This window comes from Bufo gargarizans, chromosome 3 (assembly GCF_014858855.1).
Source record: "Bufo gargarizans isolate SCDJY-AF-19 chromosome 3, ASM1485885v1, whole genome shotgun sequence".
Lineage (NCBI taxonomy): Eukaryota > Metazoa > Chordata > Amphibia > Anura > Bufonidae > Bufo > Bufo gargarizans.
Genome location: NC_058082.1, coordinates 466279219 through 466306759, shown reverse-complemented (window position 1 = coordinate 466306759; position 27541 = coordinate 466279219). Strand labels below are relative to the sequence as shown.

At 41.6% G+C, this 27541-nt stretch overlaps 1 protein-coding gene across 1 annotated transcript in view; it reads left to right on the top strand.

The window, feature by feature from the left end:
* The window catches only part of PIPOX (pipecolic acid and sarcosine oxidase), a 101818-nt gene extending 75114 nt beyond the window's left edge, over positions 1–26704 (top strand). The window contains exons 3-8 of the mRNA XM_044287149.1: positions 5921–6134; positions 7384–7566; positions 15385–15537; positions 20809–20967; positions 25395–25470; positions 26257–26704. Coding sequence (XP_044143084.1) covers positions 5921–6134; positions 7384–7566; positions 15385–15537; positions 20809–20967; positions 25395–25470; positions 26257–26372 — 901 coding nt within the window. The 3' untranslated portion in view covers positions 26373–26704. The remainder of the gene's footprint in view (positions 1–5920; positions 6135–7383; positions 7567–15384; positions 15538–20808; positions 20968–25394; positions 25471–26256) is intronic.
* Positions 26705–27541: the final 837 nt, after the last annotated feature.

Genomic DNA, 27541 nt, shown 5'->3' with positions numbered 1-27541 from the left:
TAGCAGTGAGCACAATCCAGGAAGTTGTATAAACCACAAAGTGATGCAGTATGGGAGGGGATATAAAGGGATGCAATCAGTGCAACTAGATGACAGCTGAGAGAGGGAAACGAGATGACAAAACGAAACCAAAACAAAAGAACCTCAAACAAGAGGTACTGAAGAACGTCTGTCAGAGCTTCTTAGAGATCTGGCAGTGACACCCGTCCTTTATCCATCTATTTTATCACTGATCTAACAAATTCTTCAGGAAAGACAGTAATTCTGGTGGTAATTGATCACTTTAGTAAAATGGTGCACTTTATATCATTGCCGGGCCTACCTAATGCTAAAACTCTTGCACAAGTGTATGTTGATAACATTGTGAAGCTACATGGCATTCCCTCTGACGTGGTCTCGGATCGTGTGACTCAGTTTGTTTCCAAATTCTGGAAGGCGTTCTGTACTCGACTGGGAATACAACTGTCCTTTTCTTCGGCTTTTAATCCTCAGTTGAACGTACAGACGGAACGCACTAGTCAGAGTCTAGAGACTTACTTGAGATGTTTTGTCTCTGAGAACCAGGAGGAGTGGTCTTCATTTTTGTCTTTAGCAGAGTTTTCCATAAACAATGGTAGACAGGAGTCCACTTATAAGTCGCAGTATTTTGGGGCATATGAGTTTCACCCGCAGTTTGACACATTTTTGGGTTCTGATACTTCTGGTATTCCTGAGGAGGAACGGTTTTCATCATCATTGTCATCTATATGGCGGAAAATTTGATTTGATTTTGATTTGATTCAACTTTATTGTCATTACACATTTATAAATACAGGGTAACAAATTACAGTTTGCATCTAATCAGAAGTGCAAAGGGCAGCAGTGCAATAAAAACAAATTACATACAGATAAGAATAGTGTAGAAAGTAGGAATAGTTATGTACAGATTATGTACAAAAAAGTTAAGTATACAAGTGTTTATATTGCTTTATAGAGAGCAAATATACAGATGTACTATGGACAAATATACAGATGTACTGATGTATACATATATATAGATATACAGATGTGCTTATATATACATATATACAGATAAACTGTTCTATTACTATACAGACAGCGAATACACAGATGTACTATGAAAAAGTATACAGATGTACTATGAACACATTATACATATGCGCTATGTATATACAAATTTACAAATGTATAGTAATTAGTAAACAGCAGAATGCTATGAATATAGCTCCAGAAGTGGAAGAGTAGCGCTATGGACAAACTGTAATAGTGAACAATGTAGTGTAAGTACGTACTATAGCAGAGACTTATACTATGACAGTGTCCCAACTATAGCAGTAACTAATATGAACATACCGTGAATGTTGAGAATGAATGAATGAGTTATGGTCATGGTCATAGGAACGGATGAAGGGAAGGGGAGTGTAGAGGGTTAAGTGAGTATGGATGAAAGGGTTCAGCAGGGTACTGAGTTCAGTAGGGTGACAGCTGTAGGGAAGAAACTGTTCCCAAACCTAATGGTTTTAGTCTGAAGGTTCCTGTAGCGCCTTCTTGAAGGAAGTAACTGAAAGAGTTTATTCGCAGGATGAGAGGAGTCCATAAGGTCGATGTGCGCCCGACGTAGACATCTTTTCTTGTGAACATCCTCCATAGTAGGAAGTGAAGTCCCTGTGATGCATTGGGTGGTTTTCACCACCCGCTGCGGTGCCTTGCAGTCAGCAACAGAGCAATTCCCATACCAGACTGTAACACAGTCTGTCAGGATGCTTCCTATCGCACATCGATAGAAGTTACCCAGTATGTCAGCAGACAGGTGGTTTTACTTCAGTGTCCTAAAAAAAAAAAGAGCTCTTGACCAGGCTAGAGATGTTGCTTGACCAGGACAGATTCTCAGAGATGTAGGTCTCCAGGAATTTAAAACTGGAAACCCATCTAACAGCCGTGCCATTTATGTGGATGGGGTCATGGGTGTCTTTCTTCTCCTTCCTAAAGACCACAATGAGCTCTTTTGTTTTTCAGTTTTTTGTCCTTTACCTCTTCCCTATAATCAGACTCATCGTTGTCAGTGATGAGACCAATCACCTTGGTGTCATCTGCAAACTTGCAAACTTCAAAATAACTTGAGGAATATGGGCAATAAGTATAAACGTATGGCTGACATGAAACGTATGAATGGTCCGGACATAAGAGTGGGGGATTCTGTGTGACTGTGCACAAGAAACATTAAGTTGAAGGTACCTTCTTGGAAATTGGGTCCAAGGCTTATTGGTCCACATAAGATAACTGCCATTATTAATCCAGTAGCTTTTCGTCTTGAACTTCCTCAGGCTCTGAAAATTCATAATATGTTTTATAAATCTTTGTTGAAGTGATATGTTGGAACCTTTGGAACCATCTTCTTTGCCACCTGCTCCTGTCATGGTGGACAGCAGTTTGGAATTTCAGATCGCCAAGATAATTGACTCTCGAGTCCTCCGTAGGTCTCTTCAGTATCCTGTTCACTGGAAGGGTTATGGACCAGAGGAGAGGATGTGGGTACTAGCATCCGACGTGAATGCCAGTCGTATTACGGACGTTCCCGTGACAGGTGCCAGGAGATCAGTGAGACTGGCAACACGTGGTTTGATCTGACAAGTTCCTTGTGGATCAATTCTTGTCTGTGTTGTTTCTGGTAATGGCCACACCCCTTGCCTCAGGTGTTGCTTATCTGGTGATTTAACCTTCCCTATTTATTGCGGCTTCTCCCACCATGCTGTGCGGTTTAAAGCTTCAGTCTTGTTGTGGATTGCTGGTGTTTGGATCTCGGCTGAGTTCCTGTGCTTCCGTAGCCATTTGAAGTTAAATGTCATCTCCCCCTTTTGTTTATTGTTTGGGTTTTCCTGTGGTGCTCTTTTCCCTGTCATTTGTGTTTAGGCCTGAGGGAGACTCCTGTTCGTCCTACCGTTTGATGGAACAGGTTGTCTCTTGTCCTGACATTAGTACCAGGGTACTACAGGGTGAGTTAGGACTTTAGATTCCTGTGTATGAACTCACCTACAGTACCTCAGGGGTCAGTTCATACTTGTAGTTAGTCAGGACTTTGATTAGGGTTTCTCTAGGAGGTGACCTGCTCCTTTCCCTAGTTCCCAGGTCTTTTCCCCTCACCCCTTTCCCTCCTACACCAAAGCATGACATAATGCTGGCGTCTGAAAGTAGGCCAACCAATATTTGGTATAGAATAAGAGAAAAGTGTCTATTCCTGCTGGACATTTATGATCCAGCCCGAGTACCTGTGATAAATCAGGTGCATTTCTAGACAGCCAGTCAATGCTTACACCATATTTAGGATTAGTAAATCAGGGCCAAATAACTGCCAATGACATACAGTTTAGGTGCAAAAATCATCATTATGTACCAATAATGGAGCAAATATTTTGGAATCCAATTGTAATACATATGAAATAAAAAAACTGTAGTAGGTGACTTGATTTCTGCAGCTGCCAACAAGGGCAAGGTTAGTTGTGCCATAGAGCGCATTCGCAATTGGTCTCTTGGGAGGAAAAAGCCCAGCACCAGCTAATAAGAATGGAAGAAAGAGCAGGTAATGCTAATGCTAATGCTAATGTATAGATATTATAGTGGCTTACCTCTCTATCACTGATATTTCGGAGGGTGCACTATCCATTGGGTTACCCAATGCCAGTCAACTCATAATACATTTATATATAGTAATAGGCACACCCCAATTGGAATAAATATAGATACACCCTAATTATACATTTTAAAATTGATTACAAAAATATATAAAATCATACAACCACATATAATTCATAAAATTGGAAATTATTTTGTTTCTTGTTCTCTACCTCATGATCATGATCCCCAGACAAGTGAGTAGAGCGGAGGGTGCATTAGAAGTATACATCAAGAGGATTTCCCAATGTATATACAGGGAGTGCAGAATTATTAGGCAAGTTGTATTTTTAGGGATTCATTTTATTATTGAACAACAACCATGTGCTCAATGAACCCAAAAAACTCATTAATATCAAAGCTGAATATTTTTGGAAGTAGTTTTTAGTTTGTTTTTAGTTTTAGCTATTTTAGGGGGATATCTGTGTGTGCAGGTGACTATTACTGTGCATAATTATTAGGCAACTTAACAAAAAACAAATATATACCCATTTCAATTATTTATTTTTACCAGTGAAACCAATATAACATCTCAACATTCACAAATATACATTTCTGACATTCAAAAACAAAACAAAAACAAATCAGTGACCAATATAGCCACCTTTCTTTGCAAGGACACTCAAAAGCCTGCCATCCATGGATTCTGTCAGTGTTTTGATCTGTTCACCATCAACATTGCGTGCAGCAGCAACCACAGCCTCCCAGACACTGTTCAGAGAGGTGTACTGTTTTCCCTCCTTGTAAATCTCACATTTGATGATGGACCACAGGTTCTCAATGGGGTTCAGATCAGGTGAACAAGGAGGCCATGTCATTAGTTTTTCTTCTTTTATACCCTTTCTTGCCAGCCACGCTGTGGAGTACTTGGACGCGTGTGATGGAGCATTGTCCTGCATGAAAATCATGTTTTTCTTGAAGGATGCAGACTTCTTCCTGTACCACTGCTTGAAGAAGGTGTCTTCCAGAAACTGGCAGTAGGACTGGGAGTTGAGCTTGACTCCATCCTCAACCCGAAAAGGCCCCACAAGCTCATCTTTGATGATACCAGCCCAAACCAGTACTCCACCTCCACCTTGCTGGCGTCTGAGTCGGACTGGAGCTCTCTGCTCTTTACCAATCCAGCCACGGGCCCATCCATCTGGCCCATCAAGACTCACTCTCATTTCATCAGTCCATAAAACCTTAGAAAAATCAGTCTTGAGATATTTCTTGGCCCAGTCTTGACGTTTCAGCTTGTGTGTCTTGTTCAGTGGTGGTCGTCTTTCAGCCTTTCTTACCTTGGCCATGTCTCTGAGTATTGCACACCTTGTGCTTTTGGGCACTCCAGTGATGTTGCAGCTCTGAAATATTGCCAAACTGGTGGCAAGTGGCATCTTGGCAGCTGCACGCTTGACTTTTCTCAGTTCATGGGCAGTTATTTTGCGCCTTAGTTTTTCCACACGCTTCTTGCGACCCTGTTGACTATTTTGAATGAAACGCTTGATTGTTCGATGATCACGCTTCAGAAGCTTTGCAATTTTAAGAGTGCTGCATCCCTCTGCAAGATATCTCACTATTTTTGACTTTTCTGAGCCTGTCAAGTCCTTCTTTTGACCCATTTTGCCAAAGGAAAGGAAGTTGCCTAATAATTATGCACATTAGACCACACCCCTTCTCATTACAGAGATGCACATCACCGAATATGCTTAATTGGTAGTAGGCTTTCGAGCCTATACAGCTTGGAGTAAGACAACATGCATAAAGAGGATGATGTGGTCAAAATACTCATTTGCCTAATAATTCTGCACTACCTGTATACATCCAGTGAACGCCTCTGACATATGCTACTGTTTTAAAAAAGGTACTGTATAGTGTGTAATATATATTTTTGATTGTATGCCTCTGTATAGAATAGTGCCGCACATACAAAAGGAAAAATACTATACTGATGTATACAAGGCAGACGGAGGCCAGAAGGACACTATTTGTCCTTTGTCAGGTGTTCAGGATAAATATGTCATACGTGCTGGGAGCATACGGCGAAAAGCAGTGTGAAGGCTGACCAAGCTGCTATACCAGAAACAGCCTGTGGACAAGAATTCCACGGTGTCTGGAAAAAAAAAACATAAATCTATCTCCAAGTCCAATATTTTTTTTCTGCTGATCTGTAAGCTCCTAAAATACTTTTCATACATTGCTTTTCTAGAGTTAATCTGATTTATTTATATTTTTTTATGTGTTTTTAGACCATTTTATAATATGTCCACAGGAAAACAGGCGTTGTCGTCATGGCCCCAACTGGAAATGAAGAATTTGAGTTAATATGTAAGAATATGGAAGAAAGACAAATGTCATGGGGCACTCTGACACAAGAGGAATTCATGCAGCATTATCCAGGGTTTTTACTAAAGCCTGGAGAAGTTGTCTGCTGTGACCATGATGGTGGAGTTCTGAGCGCCGACAAAGCCTTACGGGCTGTGCAGGTACGGTAAAAACTTCCCATATTGATATTCATCGGAGAGCTACATAATGACTACATGGAACATCAAGTCATGTGCACATAATTATACATCCTTATACAAGTTAACAAATAAACATTGCATGTCCCCTGCTACATACACATTGGAGCGTTCCCCTAATTAGATTAGCTAATGATTAAAATATATTTATGCCTAAGAAAAAAAAAATCTCATTTTCAGTGCAGACGTGTCTTCATTCTACAGAGAGAACGTATCCAAAGTGTGAAATTGCTTTGTTCATAAATAATTCTTTGTTTTACGGTGGAAAGAGCAACATAACTCTATAGAGACTCCACCAGACTGCAGCCAAGTTCTGTTTCACTTGCTCAGAGTTCATCTAATGAAAAAAATATAAACTGGATCAATGTAAACACGTTTCCTTACAATATATTTGATCTATATGTAATTAATCGCCCAGAAAAATTAAAAGGGTTGTTTGTAATAATTTGATGTAGAAATGTTTGAGTTGTCTCTATGCTTAATTTCACTTTACTCCTTGTATATGATTGTAATATACTGACTGCCATGTAGATTGCAATCTACACCAGGAATATCAAAGATAATAGATTAGGACTCACTTCTTGCATCTTCATGACAACAAGATGTAAAAAATGGGATGAAAAATTAGAAAACTATTATTCTGATTCTGCATTTTTTTACTTTTTGTCTATCGAATTATTATTATATACTTTTTTTTTATCAGCCTTGAATGCACTGTAGGTTCAAACTATTGGTGTCAAATTCACACATGGCTACATTATGGCTATATGCTATAGAGCCTAGAAGTATATGGGGTCAAACTGCTGCTTGGGCAGCTCTAAAATCCAGTGTGCTGTAAAGTGCCATACAGTGGCGCACAGGGTGCCTACTGCTCTGTACTGTGTTTGCCTTCATTCAGCTTCCTGCACAGAACTGCATAAACAGCAATTCCCTAATGTATTCTTAACAACATTGTTCCTTTTATCACAGGCATGTGAAATGCAAAAATAAAAAATGTATATATTAAAGTTATACACAATTCCCTAATATAGTGAATATATATGTTTTAGGCCGAATGCACACGGCTGTGAGCGGTCCGTGGAACCACGGGCTGGATTCCTGCTGAGAGCAGGAGCGCACGGCGTCCAGATGGGTGTTACCAGTTGGGGAAGGAGGGTGTCCGTGCACAGTCTGACACTATCTAAACATGAATGTCTCTGTGATTCTCCTACAGGAACAGTTTAAAAAAATGGGTGGAGTAATCCGAGATGGGGAAAAAGTTACGCACGTACAGCCTGGACAGGTGGTGACTGTGACAACTGCTTCTAGCGTTTTTGAAACCGAAAAATTAGTCATCACTGCTGGCCCATGGGCCCAGAAAGTGCTTAGCCCTCTTGGCCTTGAACTACCTCTGAAGGTGAGAAATTACATTTCCTGAGCCTTACTGCTAAAACATTTTGGCATCTATCATAAAACCATTTTTTTTCAAGCAGACGAGTAGAGGAATTACTTATTACCTTTTCATTTGATTTACAGTATGATTCTTTGAAACAGAACTGCATTTAAAAGGTTTCTGGGACTGTCATCCTCCCCAGGGCAATATATATCACTGCAATGTGTTAGAAGCTCTTCCACCAACAAACAGCTTATATTACCGTCCCGTTTCTTTTCCAGTAGTAGCCTTGAGATTCTTTATAAGTAACAACACAAAGCCCAAGTGTTGTAAGCCTGTCAATTTCCAAGCACCTTTAGGAATTGCTTTTCCCTTTATATGAACACTCTAGATAGCGAAATAACAGGGTCGTTTATCTTAACCGCTGCTGGTTGCCATTAAATGAGCAAGACACTGTAGATGAGTTCCTAATTTATGAACCTCTTCTAAAGAGGTGAATTATTATAGATTGATCTGACAATGCTCGCTTCCTACGACTCTGCTCTTAGAGTGATTGAAAGCACTTTGATCAGCAATATAGGTGGCACAGATAATGATGTTACATTACATAAATGTCTTTCTCATTTGTGAGCGTACACGCACAAGATTATGTTCTTTTTGCATACATTTGGTTATATATGGGTATTGTATACACCCCCTTTAAAAGGGTTTTCAGGGATTTCAATATTGATAGCCTATCCTCAGGATAGGTCATCAATATCAGATCAGGGGCTCGACTCCTCCCCTGTCTAGTGAGCGCTGCGGCCGTTTCTTAGGCCAGTGATGTCGCGTTCATCGGTCACATGGCCTATGTACAACTCAGTCTCATTCAAGTGAATGGACCTGAGCTGCAATACCAAGTGCAGCCGTTATACATTGTCCTGCACTGTGCTGGGTGTGCTGTGAAGGGACCGGAGCACCATGGTCTCTTCAAACAGCTGATTGGTGGCCAGATGTGGGAGCCCCACGGATGGCCTATCCTCAAGATAGGTAATCAATATCTGATTGTGGGGTACCACTCCTGGCACCCCCACCAATCAGCTGTTTGCATAGACCACTGCCCTCCAATGAGGGGAAGCCTCTTCATAGGCCAGTGATGCCAGTCTTAAAAACCCCTCCAGCGCCAGGATCTACATAACTTGGGCGCATCAACCACCAGTCTAAATCTACGGCAGCTTCCTTGCTGGTGTAGATGTTGAACATTTTCTACGCCAAAGACAGGCATAGAAAATAATAAATGAGACTGGCCTGCTGACCCACTCTATTCCCCACTCCCTTTTTTAGACCTGGTGTGAGGCGGGGGGGGGGGGGGAGTTGCAGATTGTGGCACATATATGAAAAAAAAAAGATGTTAAATGCACAACCTTGAGTTGTTAATGCTTAACCTGCTGCATTCTGCTTGAAATAATAAATTATATTCTTTTAATTCCTTTTCTACTTTTCTGCCATGTCCTCCAAGTTGTATGTATGACATTCATTTTTCATATAATGCCTGGGGTAACAAATCAGAGTGGTAACAATATAATGATGCATCACACTGCAATACATTCTGACAATAACTATTTCATTGCACGGAGCCATCATGACTTTACATTAAAATTTACATGAATCTGTATATATCAGAAAGCTTCCATCATTTCTCCCTCATCATCTCCTGTAGCCTTTGTTCATATTAATTTGCACAAATCATCCGCCTATTACAGAGAACATTACAGAATATACATAGTATTCAATTGCTCTGTGATAATAAAACAATTACAGCCGACTGAATGATGTGTGGGAACTGGAGAACACTAAAATATTATATTGATTCAGATTATTTCATACCTTGCCAAAGAACAGGATCACACTATAACAGAGGACTATTGGCGTGATAAGGAATGAAATAGCCTACAATAGGAAAAGTAAAGTTGGCCTTATCTGAACTGTCCTACCAGATCAATGCAGTTATCATTCTTCCTACCGATTTAAAAACGTTGTCCGTTGCCCTCACCTCCATTGTGCTCCCTGATGATCTATGATGAGGTACAAGGAGATCTACCAGCAGTACAGGCGTTACCTGGCATTATAATCCCAATACCCTGTGAACTGAATTGATTTGGGACCAATCAATGGGTTTATATCTAAAGAATCGTCATCTTAAATCTGTCAGACCATGCAGACTCCAACCCATGCCTGCTCATTTAGTACAAACATTAAGGCTGGGTTCACACCTGAGCGTTTTACAGCGCGTTCCTACGCGCTGTAAAACGCACAACAGGCAAGAACCAATGATTCCCTATGGGAATGGTTCTCACCTGGGCGTTTTACAGCGCGTACGATCGCGCTGTAAAACGCCCGACGCTCAAACAAGTGCTTGAGCTTTTTTTGGGGCATTTGTCGCGCGTTCCCGCACATAGAAATTCGGGAACGCGCGACAATGTGTGAACGGCAATCTCTGTATGCGCGATTGTAAACGCCCGTACAATCGCGCATACAGAGCACTCGTTTCCGAACGCTCAGGTGTGAACCCAGCCTAAGGCCCCTTTCACACGGGCGAGTTTTCCGTGCGGGTGCGATGCGTGCGGTGAACGCATTGCACCCGCACTTAATCCTGACCTATTCATTTCTATGGGGCTGTGCACACGAGCGGTGATTTTCACGCATCACTTATGCGTTGCGTGAAAATCGCAGCATGCTCCTCTTTGTGCGTTTTTCACGTAACGCAGGCCCTATAGAAATGAATGGGGTTGCGTGAAAATCGCATGCATCCGCAAGCAAGTGCGGATGCGGTGCGATTTTCACGCATGGGTTCTAGGTGACAGTCTATTCACTGTATTATTTTCCCTTATAACATGGTTATAAGGGAAAATAATAGCATTCTGAATACAGAATGCTTAGTATAATAGTGCTGGAAGGGTTAAAAATAATAAAAAAGTTAACTCACCTTCTCCTCTTGTTCGCGTAGAGGCCGGTCTGTTCTTTAGCTGCGGCTGAAGGACCTTTGATGACGTCAGATCACATGCTCTATCACCATGGTGATGGACCATGTGATTGGAGCATGTGATCTGACATCACCTCAGGTCATTCAGTCCACAGCTAAAGAACAGACCGGCATCTGCGCTAACAAGAGGAGAAGGTGAGTTAACTTTTTTTATTATTTTTAACCCTTCCAGCACTATTATACTAAGCATTCTGTATTCAGAATGCTATTATTTTCCCTTATAACCATGTTATAAGGGAAAATAATACAATCTTCAGAACATCAATCCCAAGCCCGAACTTCTGTGAAGAAGTTCGGATCTGGGTACCAAACATGCGTGATTTTTCTCACGCGAGTGCAAAACGCATGACAATGTTTTGCACTCGCGCGGAAAAATCGCGCATTTTCCCGCAACGCACCCGCCTCTTATCCGGGCAAAAAACATGACGCCCGTGTGAAAGAGGCCTAAGGCTGAGTTCACACAAGCGTGACAGATTAGGTCCGGATGTGTTCAGGGTGCGTTCAGTTAAACTCGCACCATTTTGCAAGCAAGTTCAGTCAGTTTTGTCTGCAATTGCGTTTAGTTGTTCAGTTTTTTCCGCGCGGGTGCAATGCGTTTTGATGCGTTTTTCACGCGCGTGATAAAAAACTGAAGGTTTACAAACAACATCTCCTAGCAACCATCAGTGAAAAACGCATTGCATCCGCACTTGCTTGCAGATGCAATGCGTTATTAGGCTGCGTTCACACGGGCGAGATTTCCGCGCGGGTGCAATGCAGTAGGTGAACGCATTGCACCTGCACTGAATCCTGACCCATTCATTTCAATGGGGCTGTGTACATGAGCGTTTTTTTTCACGCATCACTTCTGCAATGCTTTAAAATCGCAGCATGTTCTATATTCTGCGTTTTTCACGCAGCCCTGGCTCCATAGAAGTGAATGGGGCTGCGTTAATAACGCATTGCATCTGCAAGCAAGTGCGGATGCAATGCGTTTTTCACTGATGGTTGCTAGGAGATGTTGTTTGTAAACCTTCAGTTTTTTATCACGCGCGTGAAAAACGCATCAAAACGCATTGCATCCGCGCGGAAAAAACTGAACAACTAAACGCAATTGCAGCCAAAACTGACTGAACTTGCTTGCAAAATGGTGCGAGTTTAACTGAACGCACCCTGAACGCATCCGGACCTAATCTGTCACGCTCGTGTGAACTCAGCCTTAACGCAGAATACAGAACATGCTGCGATTTTAAAGCATTGCAGAAGTGATGCATGAAAAAAAACGCTCATGTGCACAGCCCCATTGAAATGAATGGGTCAGGATTCAGTGCAGGTGCAATGCGTTCACCTACTGCATTGCACCCGCGCGGAAATCTCGCCCGTGTGAACGCAGCCTAAGAGCCAGGTTGTAAGGCTGAGTTCACACGGGCGAGATTTCCGCGCGGGTGCAATGCAGTAGGTGAACGCATTGCACCTGCACTGAATCCTGACCCATTCATTTCAATGGGGCTGTGCACATGAGCATTTTTTTTCACGCATCACTTCTGCAATGCTTTAAAATCGCAGCATGTTCTATATTCTGCGTTTTTAACGCAGCCCTGGCTCCATAGAAGTGAATGGGGCTGCGTTAATAACGCATTGCATCTGCAAGCAAGTGCGGATGCAATGCGTTTTTCACTGATGGTTGCTAGGAGATGTTGTTTGTAAACCTTCAGTTTTTTATCACGCGCGTGAAAAACGCATCAAAACGCATTGCATCCGCGCGGAAAAAACTGAACAACTAAACGCAATTGCAGCCAAAACTGACTGAACTTGCTTGCAAAATGGTGCGAGTTTAACTGAACGCACCCTGAACGCACCCTGAACGCATCCGGACCAAATCTGTCACGCTCGTGTGAACTCAGCCTAAAAGGGCAAAAAGTCTCATACTTTTGCACAAACTGTGCTACTTTTCTACATCAAATTTAGCTTTTTCACCTTTAAGGCCTCTTTCACACGGGCGTCATGTTTTTTGCCCGGATAAGAGGCGGGTGCGTTGCGGGAAAATGCGCGATTTTTCTGCGCGAGTGCAAAACATTGTCATGCGTTTTGCACTTGCGTGAGAAAAATCGCGCATGTTTGGTACCCAGACCCGAACTTCTTCACAGAAGTTCGGGCTTGGGATTGATGTTCTGAAGATTGTATTATTTTCCCTTATAACATGGTTATAAGGGAAAATAATAGCATTCTGACTACAGAATGCTTTGTATAATAGTGCTGGAAGGGTTAAAAATAATAAAAAAGTTAACTCACCTTCTCCTCTTGTTCGCGCAGATGCCGGTCTGTTCTTTAGCTGTGGACTGAATGACCTGAGGTGACGTCAGATCACATGCTCCAATCACATGGTCCATCACCATGGTGATGGAGCATGTGATCTGACGTCATCAAAGGTCCTTTAGCCCACAGATAAAGAACAGACCGGCATCTGCGCTAACAAGAGGAGAAGGTGAGTTAACTTTTTTATTATTTTTAACCCCTCCAGCACTATTATACAAAGCATTCTGTATTCAGAATGCTATTATTTTCCCTTATAACCATGTTATAAGGGAAAATAATACAGTGAATAGACTGTCACCTAGAACCCATGCGTGAAAATCGCACCGCATCCGCACTTGCTTGCGGATGCATGCGATTTTCACGCAACCCCATTCATTTCTATAGGGCCTGCGTTACGTGAAAAACGCACAAAGAGGAGCATGCTGCGATTTTCACGCAACGCACAAGTGATGCGTGAAAATCACCGCTCGTGTGCACAGTCTCATAGAAATGAATGGGTCAGGATTCAGTGCGGGTGCAATGCGTTCACCGCACGCATCGCACCCGCACGGAAAACTCGCCCGTGTGAAAGGGGCCTAAGGCTACTTTCACACTTGCGTTCGGAGCAGATCCGTCTGGTGCCTGCACAGACGGATCCGCTCCTATAATGCAGACGATGGGATCCGTTCAGAATGGATCCGTCTGCATTATATTTCAGAAAAAATTCTTAGTCTGAAAGTTAGTCAGGCGGATCCCTCCAGATTTTACATTGAAAGTCAATGGGGGACGGATCCGTTTGAAATTGCACCATATTGTGGCATCTTCAAACGGATCCGTCCCCATTGACTTCCATTGTAAGTCTGGACGGATCCGTTTGGCTCCGCACGCAGTCCGCCTGCTGAGCGGAACGGAGGCCAAACGGAGCCATACTGATGCATTCTGAGCGGATCCGCATCCACTCAGAATGCATTGGGGCTGTACGGATCCGTTCGGGGCCGCTTGTGAGAGCCTTCAAACGGAACTCACAAGCGGACCCCCGAACGCTAGTGTGAAAGTAGCCTAATACATTTCTTAGTTTTATTACCTAAGATGTAGCAGACTGACCCTATCAAAAAAGTCCTGTAGTGGTTGGTAGAAGTTGCACCGACTAATATCTAATTTTAAAGATGCCCTAACATCTTTAAAATGAGATATTAGTCGGTGCAACTTCTACCACTACACTAATCCTTTAATTGGGACCACCAAAACTTTTCAGGTACTGTATACTGTTGTTGGCTTCAGCTTCATATTGCACATATGCGGGTGGCCCTTTGATATGAGTCCCAGAGTCATCTCCGGTAACTTCTTTTGCAAAATGATGTAAAAACATCCAATCACACTATCAAGCACAATAAACCTCCGCTGCATAATGACAAGCTGGTGGTTTAGTTGCTCTATAGCTACTTTCACACTAGCGTTTTGGCTTTCCGTTTCTGATATCCGTCATTGGCTCTCACAAGCGGTAGAAAACTGATCAGTTTTGCCCTAATGCATTCTGAATCGAAAAGAATCCGCTCAGAATGCATCAGTTTGCCTCCGTTCAGTCACCATTCCGCTCTGGAGGCGGACACCAAAACTCTGCCTACAGCTTCTTTCTGTCCGTCCTGGGATGCGGAGCAAGACGGATCCGTCCTGACACACAATGTAAGTCAGTGGGTACGGATCCGTTTTCTCTGACACAATAGTAAACAAATTCATCACCTATTGACTTTCAATGGAGTTCATGACGGATCCGTCTTGGCTATATGAGACATAATACAACCGGATCCGTTCATGACGGATGCATGCGGTTGTATTATTGCAACGGAAGCGTTTTTGCAGATCCATGACGGATCCGCAAAAAACGTTAGTGTGAAAGTAGCCTAAGCCTAGTGCCCTGCTGGTATATTATAGGTGCCCTAATAATAAACAGTCTTTTGACAGATATCCTTTACTTTGATGCTAGGTGATGTATCTGTGCTGTACTGTATAACATAGATGTTACCAGTATACAAATGGCAGATTGTAACTAGGATTGGACATGATCAACTCTGTCACGATCAGGTATCCTGCAGAAATGTATACATTGCAGTCATTTATAACCCATAATAGATTCCTTCTTATTTCACATCACTTTTCTTCTATTTGCCTCCTCGGTTTCGGTCCTAAGATCCAGAACATTAACATGCACCATCTATATTGCTAAAACTTGGTACCATTTGCATTGTTTTTTTTACTCTATTGAATCTTCCAATCAAACAATGGCTCTAAGAGAAAGCAGCTTTCCTTATTACCATATGACAGAATAAATTATTTAGGTTGTGCCAGTTGCATGGTGATTATTGTACGCTAAATAACACTAAGTAATGTAGTTACATGACAAAAGTGTATGACTTAGTTATAATGCAGTTATTTAGCTGACTTTATTAAATCATGCATTGTATGCATTACTTCTAATGTTTCGTGACAGGACCGCTATTGCATACTGATGTTTCATGTTCTTTAATTTAAGTGTGCTTCATTCCCAGACGCTGAGAATCAATGTATGTTACTGGAAAGAGAAGATTCCTGGAAGATCTGGAATTCTGCAGAACATCCCTACGTTCTTGGGTGTAAATCTGAATGGAGAAGAGCATGAGGTGTATGGACTACCCTCCCAGGAGTATCCAGGGCTATTTAAGGTGCCGCTTTAAAAGTTGACATCATGTAGGAAGTTTGCCTATTTTATGAGTATATTTGCAAAGTAAGGTTTACTGCTTAGCAATATTTTACTGTGTACCTATAGCCTTCTATGCTATTTGATTTCATGGTATATCTCAATATACTGTTGTCAGTTACACAATTCCAAATCCCCTGCATAAGTGATACAATTCTGGATGCTGGCTGTCGTCACTAGAGGGTGCTCACTGAAGATATACCTATCATTGCGTTCAGTGTGGAAGCTGTATAAACGTGTATGCAGTAAGGCCTCACTAGGGGGCTTGCAATAGTTCAATGTAGGTGTTCACTTGAGCTTAAAGAAGATATGTAAGGCCAGTGGCGGACACAGGTAGCAAATGGCCCCTATGTAAGAACACCATATGTCATCAGGATAGGTCAGTGGTGGTTAACCTTTTAGAGACCGTGTACCCAAACTGCAACCCTACAACCCACTTATTTATCGCAAAGTGCCAACACAGCGATTTAACCTGAATACTACAGTCTAATATAGCATATCTTCCATGTACTTTGTAATTTAGCTATAATAGCCTGCCTACAGTCAATGTGCTGCTTGTGCCGTTCATAGAGCGCCCTGTGCTGATGAATTGCAGGAAAAGTCTAACGCATATTGGTACGGCTTAAACTTTTTCCAGGGCGTAGGTGCCCACAGAGAAGGCTCTGAGTGCCACCTCTGGCACCCATGCCATAGGTTTTCGACCACTGGGATAGGTTATCAATATCAGATCAGTAGTGATATGACATTCCTCAGACACACGGCCTAGGCATGAGGCTGAGCTGCAATACCTAACACATGTGCTATCCAATGGACATTGCTGTGCTTGGTAAGCTGCAGCTGATCGGTGTAGGTGTCTAACCCCCACCAAACTGATACCACGGGCCCCATAGACTATAATGGAGACTATAATGGGCCCCATAGACTATAAATATATAAAGATTAAAATAATTGAATTTATTTAGTCTTGAGAAGAGACATCTAAGGGAGGACATGATTAACCTATACAAATATATAAATGGGCCATACAAAAAATACAGTGAAAAACTATTCCATGTAAAAGTCACTCAAAAGGCAAGGGGGCACTGCCTCAGATTGGAGGGCAAAAAGTTCAGTCTCTGGGATCGTCAAAGCTTCTTTACTGTAAGAACTGTGAAGCTGTGGAATAGACTTCCTCAGGACGTGGTGAGAGCAGGAACGGTGGACAGTTTTAAAAAGGGTTTAGATGAATTCTTAAAAGTAAACATTAATGCTTATAAAAACGTAGAAATCTGAGTCTCAATTCCTTCTGGGATTCACATCCCCACCTATCCCTTGGTTGAATTTGATGGACTTATGTCTTTTTTCAACCGTATTAACTATGTAACTATGAATGCTACTTCAAAATATGCAGGTTTCTTGTAACACAGTCCATAAGAACTAAATGGGCATTTAAGGTGTTGTCTCATGAAAAATATTTTACCTTTTTCAAACCAGCACCTGAATCTGAGTACTTTTTTAATTGTAGGTAAAAATGTTGTCTAGCCACCAAGTTATTCAATAAAATGTATCTGTATAGCGCTACCTGCTGTTTGCCCTTTTTCTAAATTCTCTGTCCATCATTCATATGCCACCAGCTGGAGCAGAAAGGACACTCTCCCTGAGAAAGTGCACAACCCTTGAGCTGCCAGCTTCAAATAAATCTAGCAGAGCAATTGCAGCAATGAATGGGGAGATGTCTGGAACCATGTGTGGTTCTAAGTTTGTTAGAAATAGACTGTCATACAGTTCCATAGCATGGGGGGGGGGGCAAGGGGGGCCATTGCCCCGGGCACCAAATTATAGGGGGCGCCAGGCAGCAGTATAATGAGGGTGATGGATGCCTATGGCTTCCATCCCCTCCGTTCTGCATCATAAGTTTCAGGCCAGGCCTGAAGCCTATGAAGTAGTAGAATAGCGCAGGAGATCGCCATTACATTGCCATGACCTCCTGCACCGGCTCTCGCGAGATGACGTGATGATGCAGCGCAGGAGGGCACAGTGATGTGTTGCAGACCGCCTGCGCCGGGACGCTTGAAGACAGGCGAGTATTATTATTAGGAAGAGAGGTGAGTATTATTATTATTATTATTTTTTTTTTATGTAAGTACTAGGGGCCATACTGGGGGCGCTATGGAGGTGGGAGAAAGAATGGGGGCCAATATATATTATACAGAGGGGCCATTACATAGTATACAGAGGGCCCAATATATATTATACAGAGGGGCCATTATAATTATACAGGGGACCATTATATATTATACAGAGGGTCCTAATATTATATAGGGGGCATTATATATTATATAGAGGGGCCATTATATATTATAATTATACAGAGGGCCCATTAATAATGGCCCCTCTGTAAATTTAAAATATATAATGGCCCCCCTGTATACTGTAATTATTATATATAATGGCCCCCTGTATAATTATAATATATAATGACCCCTCTGTATAATTATTAGATATAATGACCCCCCAGTGTTATTTTAATATATAATGACCCCTCTGCATAATATATAATGGCCCCTCTGTATAATTATAACATATAATGGCCCCTCTGTATAATTATTAGATATAATGGCCCCCCCAGTGTTATTAAAATATATAATGGCCCCCTCCATATTATTAGGATAAATAATGGCCCATTATACTGTATATCCTAATATTACAGAGGGGCCATTATACATTTTACAGAGTGGACCATTATATATTATAATAATAATAATAACTAATAATAATAAAACTCTGAAGAGATGAGACGCAGCTGAAAGAAGGTGTCGTGACGGTCCTATCTCTGAATGAAGACGCTGAGGAAAGTCTACATCATCAGATGTCACTGGATGGATGAGGTATGTTGTGCTGTATTCTACTGTATATTTTGTAGTGATGTATGTAGTTGGGGGGTGGATTGAGAATATGGCCCACCCTGCCGCAGCCTGGCCCCAGACTTCAGGTCACACTGTGCGTGTTCTGAATTCTGGGGCCTCACACCCATCTACTACATTATCTGTACTCAGAGAATTATCACTGTATTATCTGTGGTGTTACATAGGACTGCTACATTATCTGTACTCAGAGAATTTTCACTGTATTATCTGTTGTGTTACATAGGACTGCTACATTATCTGTAAAAAGGGGCCTGTCCACAGGTTGGGGGGCACGATACATGGCTTGCCCCAGGTGCTGGCAACCCACGCTATGCCACTGCTGTCATGTACTATTTGCATTTTGGATATTACTTATTGGATAACCCCTTTAAATGTAGTTGGTTCTCCGCTCAGCAGTGGTTTAAGCAACGCAGCCTTTAGGAGCTTACAGAATAGCTCAGTGTCTTTTCAAGGCGGAATAGTATGTAAATAAAGAGATGAGCATGAAAATTAAATAATTACATATTAACACATAATAATTGCCCATGATTTATTCAACTAATTAACTAATGAGTACAGGTTTGTATTGTCTATATCTAACCCTATAGGGATCTGCAGAAATGTTATTCTGGCTGAAATATTGACAAAGCTAAAACTAAATTCTGTTTCTGTGTTGCCAAATCCTTCACAGGCTAAAATCCTTGGAAGCGTTTACGTTAAGGCATATTGGAGGATGTAAGATTCCTTACAGATTGTGCGGGTCTGATCTCTTGGATCCGCAATGATTCTCTGCACTATACTGCAGCTCAGCTCCCATTCACTTGAAGAGCAGTTGAGATGTAATAACCAGGCACAGCCATGACACAGTGGACAGACCTGTCTGCATCCAGTTACGTCCACTGTGGTATTTCACCAGCGGCTGCTATTCTAATCTGACTTATTCTTAGGATAGATCTGAGGATAGATCATCAATATCTAGAGCATGGACAACCCCTATATATTACTAGCTGCACATGGGCTGCGAACAGTACATACATGCAGTTAGTAGCAGGTGTTATTTTTACATAGTTACATAGTTAACTTAATACGGTTGAAAAAAGACATAAGTCCATAAAGTTCAACCAAGGGATAGGTGGGGACGCGAATCCCAGAAGGAAATGATTTCTACACATTTTCATAATCATTAATGTTGTTTATTTTTAAGAATTCATCTAAACTCTTTTTAAAACTGGTTGTACACTATATATTACTAGCTACACATGGACAGAGAACAGCACATACATGCAGTTAGTAACAGGTGCATTGGTGCCAATGTCCAATGGTTTAGTATGCCTAATTTATGTTTATTAGCAGATCATTTTACCTGCCTGATCGCACTGCAATCGTTAGTTCTCAGCATAAGTTATTGGGTGCCACTGATAGGTGGGGCTGGCCATATGACCATCAGTGGCTATTTTGGAATCTCAGCACCAGCAAGCAGGGAAAAAGACCTGCTAATACACATGAATTTGGCATATTAAACCATTGGACGTCAGCTCCAGTGGTTTAATAACACCTAATACTAGATGTAGGTACTGTATGTACTGTTTCTAGCAGTTGTGCCGCTAATAATGTATGGTTATCAATCACTTTAAAAGGAGTTTGTCAGCATGTCTGATCATGCTAAACTGTTGAGAGCACCAAGAAGAGGCTGGGGAGCACCGTCCTTTTGTGGAGCTTTTCTTATCAGGAGTAGTGATAATATGAACTTTTATTCAGCCATATTCTCCTCTTGACAGTGCTCTGGAATTTCAGTGTCAAGTGCTCTCTGCATTTAGCTGCTTTACAGTCCCTCATCTCTACTATAAGTGATAGCTGCAGTGGACTCCTGGTTGGATGCTACAGCTGTTACTTAGAGCGGAGACAAGGGGCTTTGAAGAAGCAGAGAACAGAGAGAACTTCACTGCGAAGCCCCACTCTAACAACTTTCTGGAGCAAAATCTAGCAAAATAATGTTTCATACTCCTGATGAGAAAAACTCCACAAAAGTTCCCCAGTCTCTACCTGGTCAAAACTGCTGGCAGACTTAGTCAATGGAACTGAGTTTCCATACTGTACAGTAGAACAGTTTTTTTGGTACTATTGAAGAAACAATGACTAATTATATGCTATTTTGTATTGTAAAACATAAAATATATTTTAAGTGATGTCAGAGTACAGAAAACTCAGCAGTTTGATAAATATGGACAAGAAAGTCACCAGTTTTTAGCACAGCTTTACAGCACTAACACACCACTCTATCTGCCCCATGTGCTACCATGTCATTCCCACAGTGGCTTAGATTGTGTCTTATGTCCATTCCTCTGTCACAGATTTGCTTTCATGGTGGAAATGAGGCAGACCCTGAAGAGCGTGAGCTTCAGAACAAACCCAACAAAATTGATGATATTAAAATACTGTGCAATTTTATTAGCCAGTACCTTCCGGATTTGCACCCCAAGCCTGCCGTGATAGAACAGTGTATGTATACGGTGAGTATATGCTATTTGTGGAATTTAAGCTTCTATTAAAATCAAGATTTTAAAGTGGTTGTCCGGTCTGTCAGCATCATAGAGAAGTAATGCCCATCAGTTTTTACTCTGGTCCCTGTTGTCCCTGAGGGTCACGTGACCGGAAGAGTACAGCCTCTAGTGTTGTGACAAGGTGTCCCATATGCTGATAATGTGATCTCACTTCTGGCTTCTACCATCACCACTTAGATGGAATGGGATCAGTAGTGCAGTCTTCGGATTAGTAAATGAAGCAGTGGTCATTTGGTGCACTATAGTGTGCTTTTACTGAAGAAATGAGCAGGCAATGTGTGTACTTGCCTGGGGCAGCATTCATCATACAGACAGTTTCGTCAGTGATCATGTTCCATTTAATAGGGTGAGGCAACCCAGGTGGAGCCAAGCTGGAGGAGAGATAATGTGATGGGCAGATGGGAAATCTTGGGGATCAGTTAATTCACTGCTAAAGGGGTGAATATCTACAACTAAGGCTTAGTGTATTTTCAAAGCTGTGTTATATGATTCCAAGAGCTGAGGGAGGAGCTGTGTAGTCTGATAGCATCAGCCAGTGAATCTGGCCTTGGCAGCTGAAGTCTGAGAAGCTGCATGGGTCTGTGCAGTGTGAGGCCTACTACAAGGTGTCCTCCATGGTGAAACCAAGCGCCAAACCTCTGAGAGAAGGAAGCAAAGAAACTATAGGTTATTTATGACCATAAGGGACAGTGTCGGATAGCAAGGGTAACACACATGTATGCTTTTGACTTTGTTGCTTGTGAATAGGATATATTGCTTCTGCACTCACCAAACCTAGGAGAGCGATTGCCCATTTGATCTAAGATCTGCACACCACAGTAGGAACTGCAGTTTTAATGAGAATGGAAGTGCAGGTGTCATTAACTTACCTGGCCAGCTCCAGCGACTTGCTCTGTGGCTGCAACGCAGCCGCGATGAGTGAGATGTGATGCCGAGCTGTGCCCCCTTGACATGCAGTCCAGGCCATGCCCCTTGCTGCCTAAGCCACCTAAGCCATTTCTAATCTTTTGTACATTGATAACTGTCTGGTTTTGACCTTTGGCTTGGCTATTTTTGACTACCATACTGTGATTTGGTACTGTGTTGTCTTCCTGGTTTTGACCCATTTCTGTAAGACCATTCTCTGTGTGTTTGTCTGTGTGAACAGGTCCCTGCAGTTTTTACCACGGGTGCTTGGACTTTCTCCCTGCACTTAACCAGCATAGGGATGGTTGTTGACTTGCTGCTTAGGGCTTGCATTGCAAGTAGGCAGGTTGTTTTCCAGTTAGGGCTCACCATGCGTGTGTGTTTCCCTGTCTATGGTAACAGCACACCTATGGACAATTTGGAAAATTGTCTGGATTTAATACAGAGAGAAAATATAGCCGGCTTTCCCCTATTTAGCCTTGGAAAGATTGTGTGTGTATATCCTGAAGAGACTGAAAAGTGTTATTTGCTAAGAATACCTCAGTAAAGTTGTTGGACTTGTTATCTTACACTGGACTCCTTGTTGCCTTGCTCTCAACATCTGCACTTATGTCACCATTGCATTGCCTGCATTACCAGGGTGTCCTGTCTGGCCATCATCAGGCAGGAGTCCCAATACCAATGTATACCCCAAAGGAAGAAAGGGTGCATCCTCTATTCACTGCACAGCCCCAGGAAGCATTGAAGTGAGGACAGCCACAATAAACTACTACTACAACTTCATCCCCATCCTCCTTCCGTCTTTCCCCCTGCTGATCGCGGCAGGGTCAGATCCAAAATTAATAATAAAGTCTGATGGGTAAGAGTTTTCTATTAAGACAAAACAACATTGCTGTAACTTTTTAGTAGACTGGACAACCCCATTAATGTTAATTCTATTGTTAGTGTTTGATTAGTAGTAGTCCAACCTCTAGGACCCAAGTGAGCATGCTGTAAGGCTTGCATATGAATTGGACAAGCTTCAGTACCAGGCATATGGCATAGCTGCTGTGCCTATGTGAACAATGAGGGGACACAGCATCTACAAAAGCACAATAGCCCCTCAACTGCTCTGATTGGATAATTCTAAGGTTTAAATGTAAGATGTCAGCAGCACAGCACAGGACAATGACAAGAGCATATACGGTGCACGCCTTAAAGGGAATTTGTAAAATATAAGAGTGAAACTGAATGGCACATCCTCAATACTATGTTTTTATCTAATAACTGCTTCTTAGCATAATTAACATCACTTCTCAGCGCAATTTATAGTATACCTACCCCTATGTTGCATACTGTACATGAGGCATTGGTATACAAATTGATCAAAAAGCATAGGCCCACTCACCATGACAAGGTTGCCTCCTCGAGTGGGAGCCTACTCTAAATTTGGCGCGGCGCTGTGCGACAACCACCGGCGCCGCAGCACTGCACCAATAGGCAGCAGGCCCCAGCAGCCAAACAATGCCCCTGTTGTCTGGCAGAGCCACCCTGGCACTGGGACCCACCAGCACTGCACCAGAGCAACAATGGCCGCCGCACAGTACTGCACCATGTGAACAGTTGTCAAAGCTCACCTTATCACATGCTCTCAGGAACTCCAACTGAGAGGTGGTAGGAATTTATACACCCTTATGCAGTCTAATTAAAATCACCTGGGCCGAATGGGGAGGAGTGCGGATACCAGAGGGCGAAAAAAGAATAGATTCTACAGGACATGTAAAATATAAGAGTGAAACTGGATCGCACATCCTGAATACTATGCTTTTATCTAATAACTGCTTCTCAGAATAATTTATAGTATACCTACCTCTATGTTGCATACTGTACATAAGGCATTGGTATAAAGGGAATCTGTCAACCCTATTTTGGACTATTATCTACAGTACTATATAAGTAGTACAACACATAAGTATTCCAGATCCCTTTATTTTATTTTCCTACTGGCCCCCGTTACCCCACTGTCAGCGCTCAAAGATGCACTGAAATAAATTGTCAGGACTGCTGTGCATGCACACAGGAGTCCTCTCCATTATGTTAGCACGACACAGCAGTCCAGACTGTGTATTTTAGCTCAACTTTGACCACTCACCTTGGGGGAATGGAATGTTGACCTTGACTCCATATCTGGAGTACTACTGATGTAATACTGCAGGTAATGGTCCACGATCATGGTGACAGACTCCCTTTAAAAGACTTGTGCCTCACTACATTTGTATCAATAAAAATGTTTCAGGTCACACAGAGTTGCCTATGGAGGACTCCTGTCAACTGAAATGTTATGGCTGTATTAGACTAGCCAATTGTCGGCCAGTTTATCGTTAACCAGTGTTCACAGGAACAATCGTTAACAATGATTGGGCAGTCTAATACTGACACCGATTACCCAATAAATGATCAAACACTCATCTGGCAATCTAAAGCTTTCAGCATGCTTAAAAATCCTCGTTTACTGGCAGCAGATCATGCTGTGTAACCGCGATCTGCTGCCAGTAAACAACTAGACAGCATGGGGACAAGCGATGGCATAACGATCACTCCTTCCCATGCTGTGGAGGGGATTGTTTCATGTAATAGCAGGGGTGTCCTCCACTAATGAGCAAGATACGCTTCCCTCCCGACAATCGCCTGCTAGATTGTGCAAAGTAATACCGTTTTTACAACCTCATCGTTTACAATAAATGCTACCTTGGTCTCCATCTTTTATCAGTCCTAATGGCTTTTCCACACGTCAGTGATTAAGGTCCGTCAGATCCATTGATTTGAATGTGTTCATTCACACCTCCTTGTATTTCATGGGTGGAAAAACCATGAAGACATACATTACTTTGGTCCAGACCAAACACACCCATTCAAGTATATGGATCCATGAAAACCACTGACAGATGGCATCCATTTTGTCAGTGTTTTTCACTGACCATTGGAAGGAGATCCTCTGGAAACACCTTTTTTTTTTTGCCTAGCAGTGCACGTGGAATATGTATAACACATGGTGGGCAATAAATGGACACAGAGACCAAAAATAAGCCTTTCACAGACATCTTGGATTAAACACTGACCGTTTTATTATGGATAAAAAATGGACACAGATATGTGAATAAGGTCTAAGATTTGTCTGCCAAGTATATAGATCCAACATCTATATAGCATGGTCATGGCTATCTGCAATGATTACAGCTGGGGTTAATCCTAAAAAGCTAGGACTGTGATAAATTTGGTGCATATCATTTTCTTACTGAATGCAATAAGTAGTTAATTAAATCAAAGTGATACAATATGAAATCCATTTGAGTCCCCTTACACACATACACACACATACACGTCTATCTGGACACATACTATATTCTGTGTTAGACATTTTTTCGTAACTGACATTTTTGTATAAAGTTAACTTTTATCTCACAGATTTTAAATAACCTTTCCTTTCCTAGAATACGCCAGACTGCAATTTTATTTTGGACTACCATCCTGTCCACAAAAACATTGTCATAGGATCTGGATTTTCAGGTAAGAGATAATGTCCTGAATCTTAGATTGTCACAGATAACTAGGATATTACTAGGATATTCCTCTTCTTAGTGTCAGTCGATTTATTTTACTGCAAATCCACAAAAGGCACCTAATTCAAATTGACTTTTGATAAAAAAAAATACTTAAAGCACCCATATACAATTACAGATGAGCAGAGATCTCATAGTAGATACTAGATATTGAGCTAGGATGAACCAGTATGTCATGGAGATTTGTTAGTCTCGATTAGTTGGCAGTTCATGAAATCATATACAGAGTATGTTTCTTAAAATTTTCACAATGTGCATTTATCCCGGGTGGTGGCCGAAGGCTCGGGGTGGTAATGGAGGTCAGGTCAAGAGATTTTGTCGCTGTTGTTCCCCTACAGTACTTCTGCCTAACAGTGGAGTTGTCCCCACTCCAAAATGGATCATTCTGGATAGAGTCTTGGTCTTGACAATGTAACTCAGTCTTGTATATCTTATGTCACAGCATATTTCGCTTTTGCTATCATAGGTTCATGAAGGGACATATTTTGACTCTATTCAAACCCATGTGTCTTAGGATAAAAGGCTTTGGGTGGTCATGGACACACTCTAGGACAGCAGTGAATTGCATGGTAGGGTCGGTTCACATAGTGTTAGGGACAGAACATGACCTCTTCCTTTGAGGTTCAAAGGAGGTTATGAACTAAACCCTCAGAGGCTGTCCTAGAAAAAAACACTGTGCATATATTTTTTAAAGTGCATGAAGAATTTTGTAACATTTGCTCTTTTGTAACAGGTCATGGTTTCAAACTTTCGCCACTGGTTGGGAAGATCTTATGTGAGCTCAGCATTGGGAAGCAGCCACTATATGATCTCAAGCCGTTCCGTATAAGTCGATTCAAGACCCAATAGATTCACTTTTATAAAGCAATACTAAGAACAGAAGTAGAAAAGATGAATTTTTGATTTAAGATTTATGAATGCTATCCAGAGGCACAACTAACTACATGTATAACAACCCAGCACAAAGAGTCTATGATGTTATCCAGAGAAGCAACCATGATGATGGCTTTCAAGATGACATATAATATCTGATAACATGTTGACGACACTATAACTTGTAATCATCTATAGAATTTTCATGTCTCCAAAATTTGTGATTAGTGAATAACAGACATTTCAATACTGATATGATTAATAAAATATTTTCTGAAAAAATAAACTACATACTGACTAAAACTGAATTAGATTTATCTCTTTGCTAACGGTGTACAGACCATATCAGAGCTAAAACAGAGGTCCCAATCCTTTTGAAGTATGCAAGCCAGTTTTGATATACATAAGCTAGTACTGTGCCGCACAGAATATAGTACTGTATTAATTCTATTAAAGATATTAGTGAAGCAAGATATAAATATCAATACCAAACCAAAACACTTTCCCAATAATCCATTAAGTAGTCTATATACCAATTAAAAACATATAGCACTTATTTAAAATTGGACAATTTCTTGTAACAAAGCAAAGGTTAAAAACAAAAAAAAATCTCAATATTGATTAACATGATTCTATAGTCACAGCAGGGCTCAGAAGAGACGGAGCACCATATGGTTTTTGGAGGGCAGATTTTGCTTGAATAGTTTTAGGGCACCATGTTCCATTTGAAGGGACTCAGGTAACCCTAAGGTGGAAAACCCCAAAAATGTACCCTATTTTGGAAACCACACCCCTCAAGGAATTTATCAAGGGGTGTAGTGAGTGTTTTGACTCCATAAGCATTGCCAAGAATTTAGAAATACTTGGCTGTGAAAAATAAAAAAATAAATTTACAATAAAATTTTGCTTTGTCAATATAGATTGTCAATATATACAATAGGTAACGGAAACAAAGAACCCCACAATTTGTTACCCATTTTCTCCTGAGTATGGCCAGACCCCATATGTGGTCGTTAATTGCTGCATGGGCCCACCGCAGGACTTTTGGCGTGCAGATTTCATTGGAATGCTTGTTTGACACTGTCATGTTTTCAGAGTCCCGGAGGTACCAGTACAAAACTCCCAAAATTCACCCCATTTTGAAA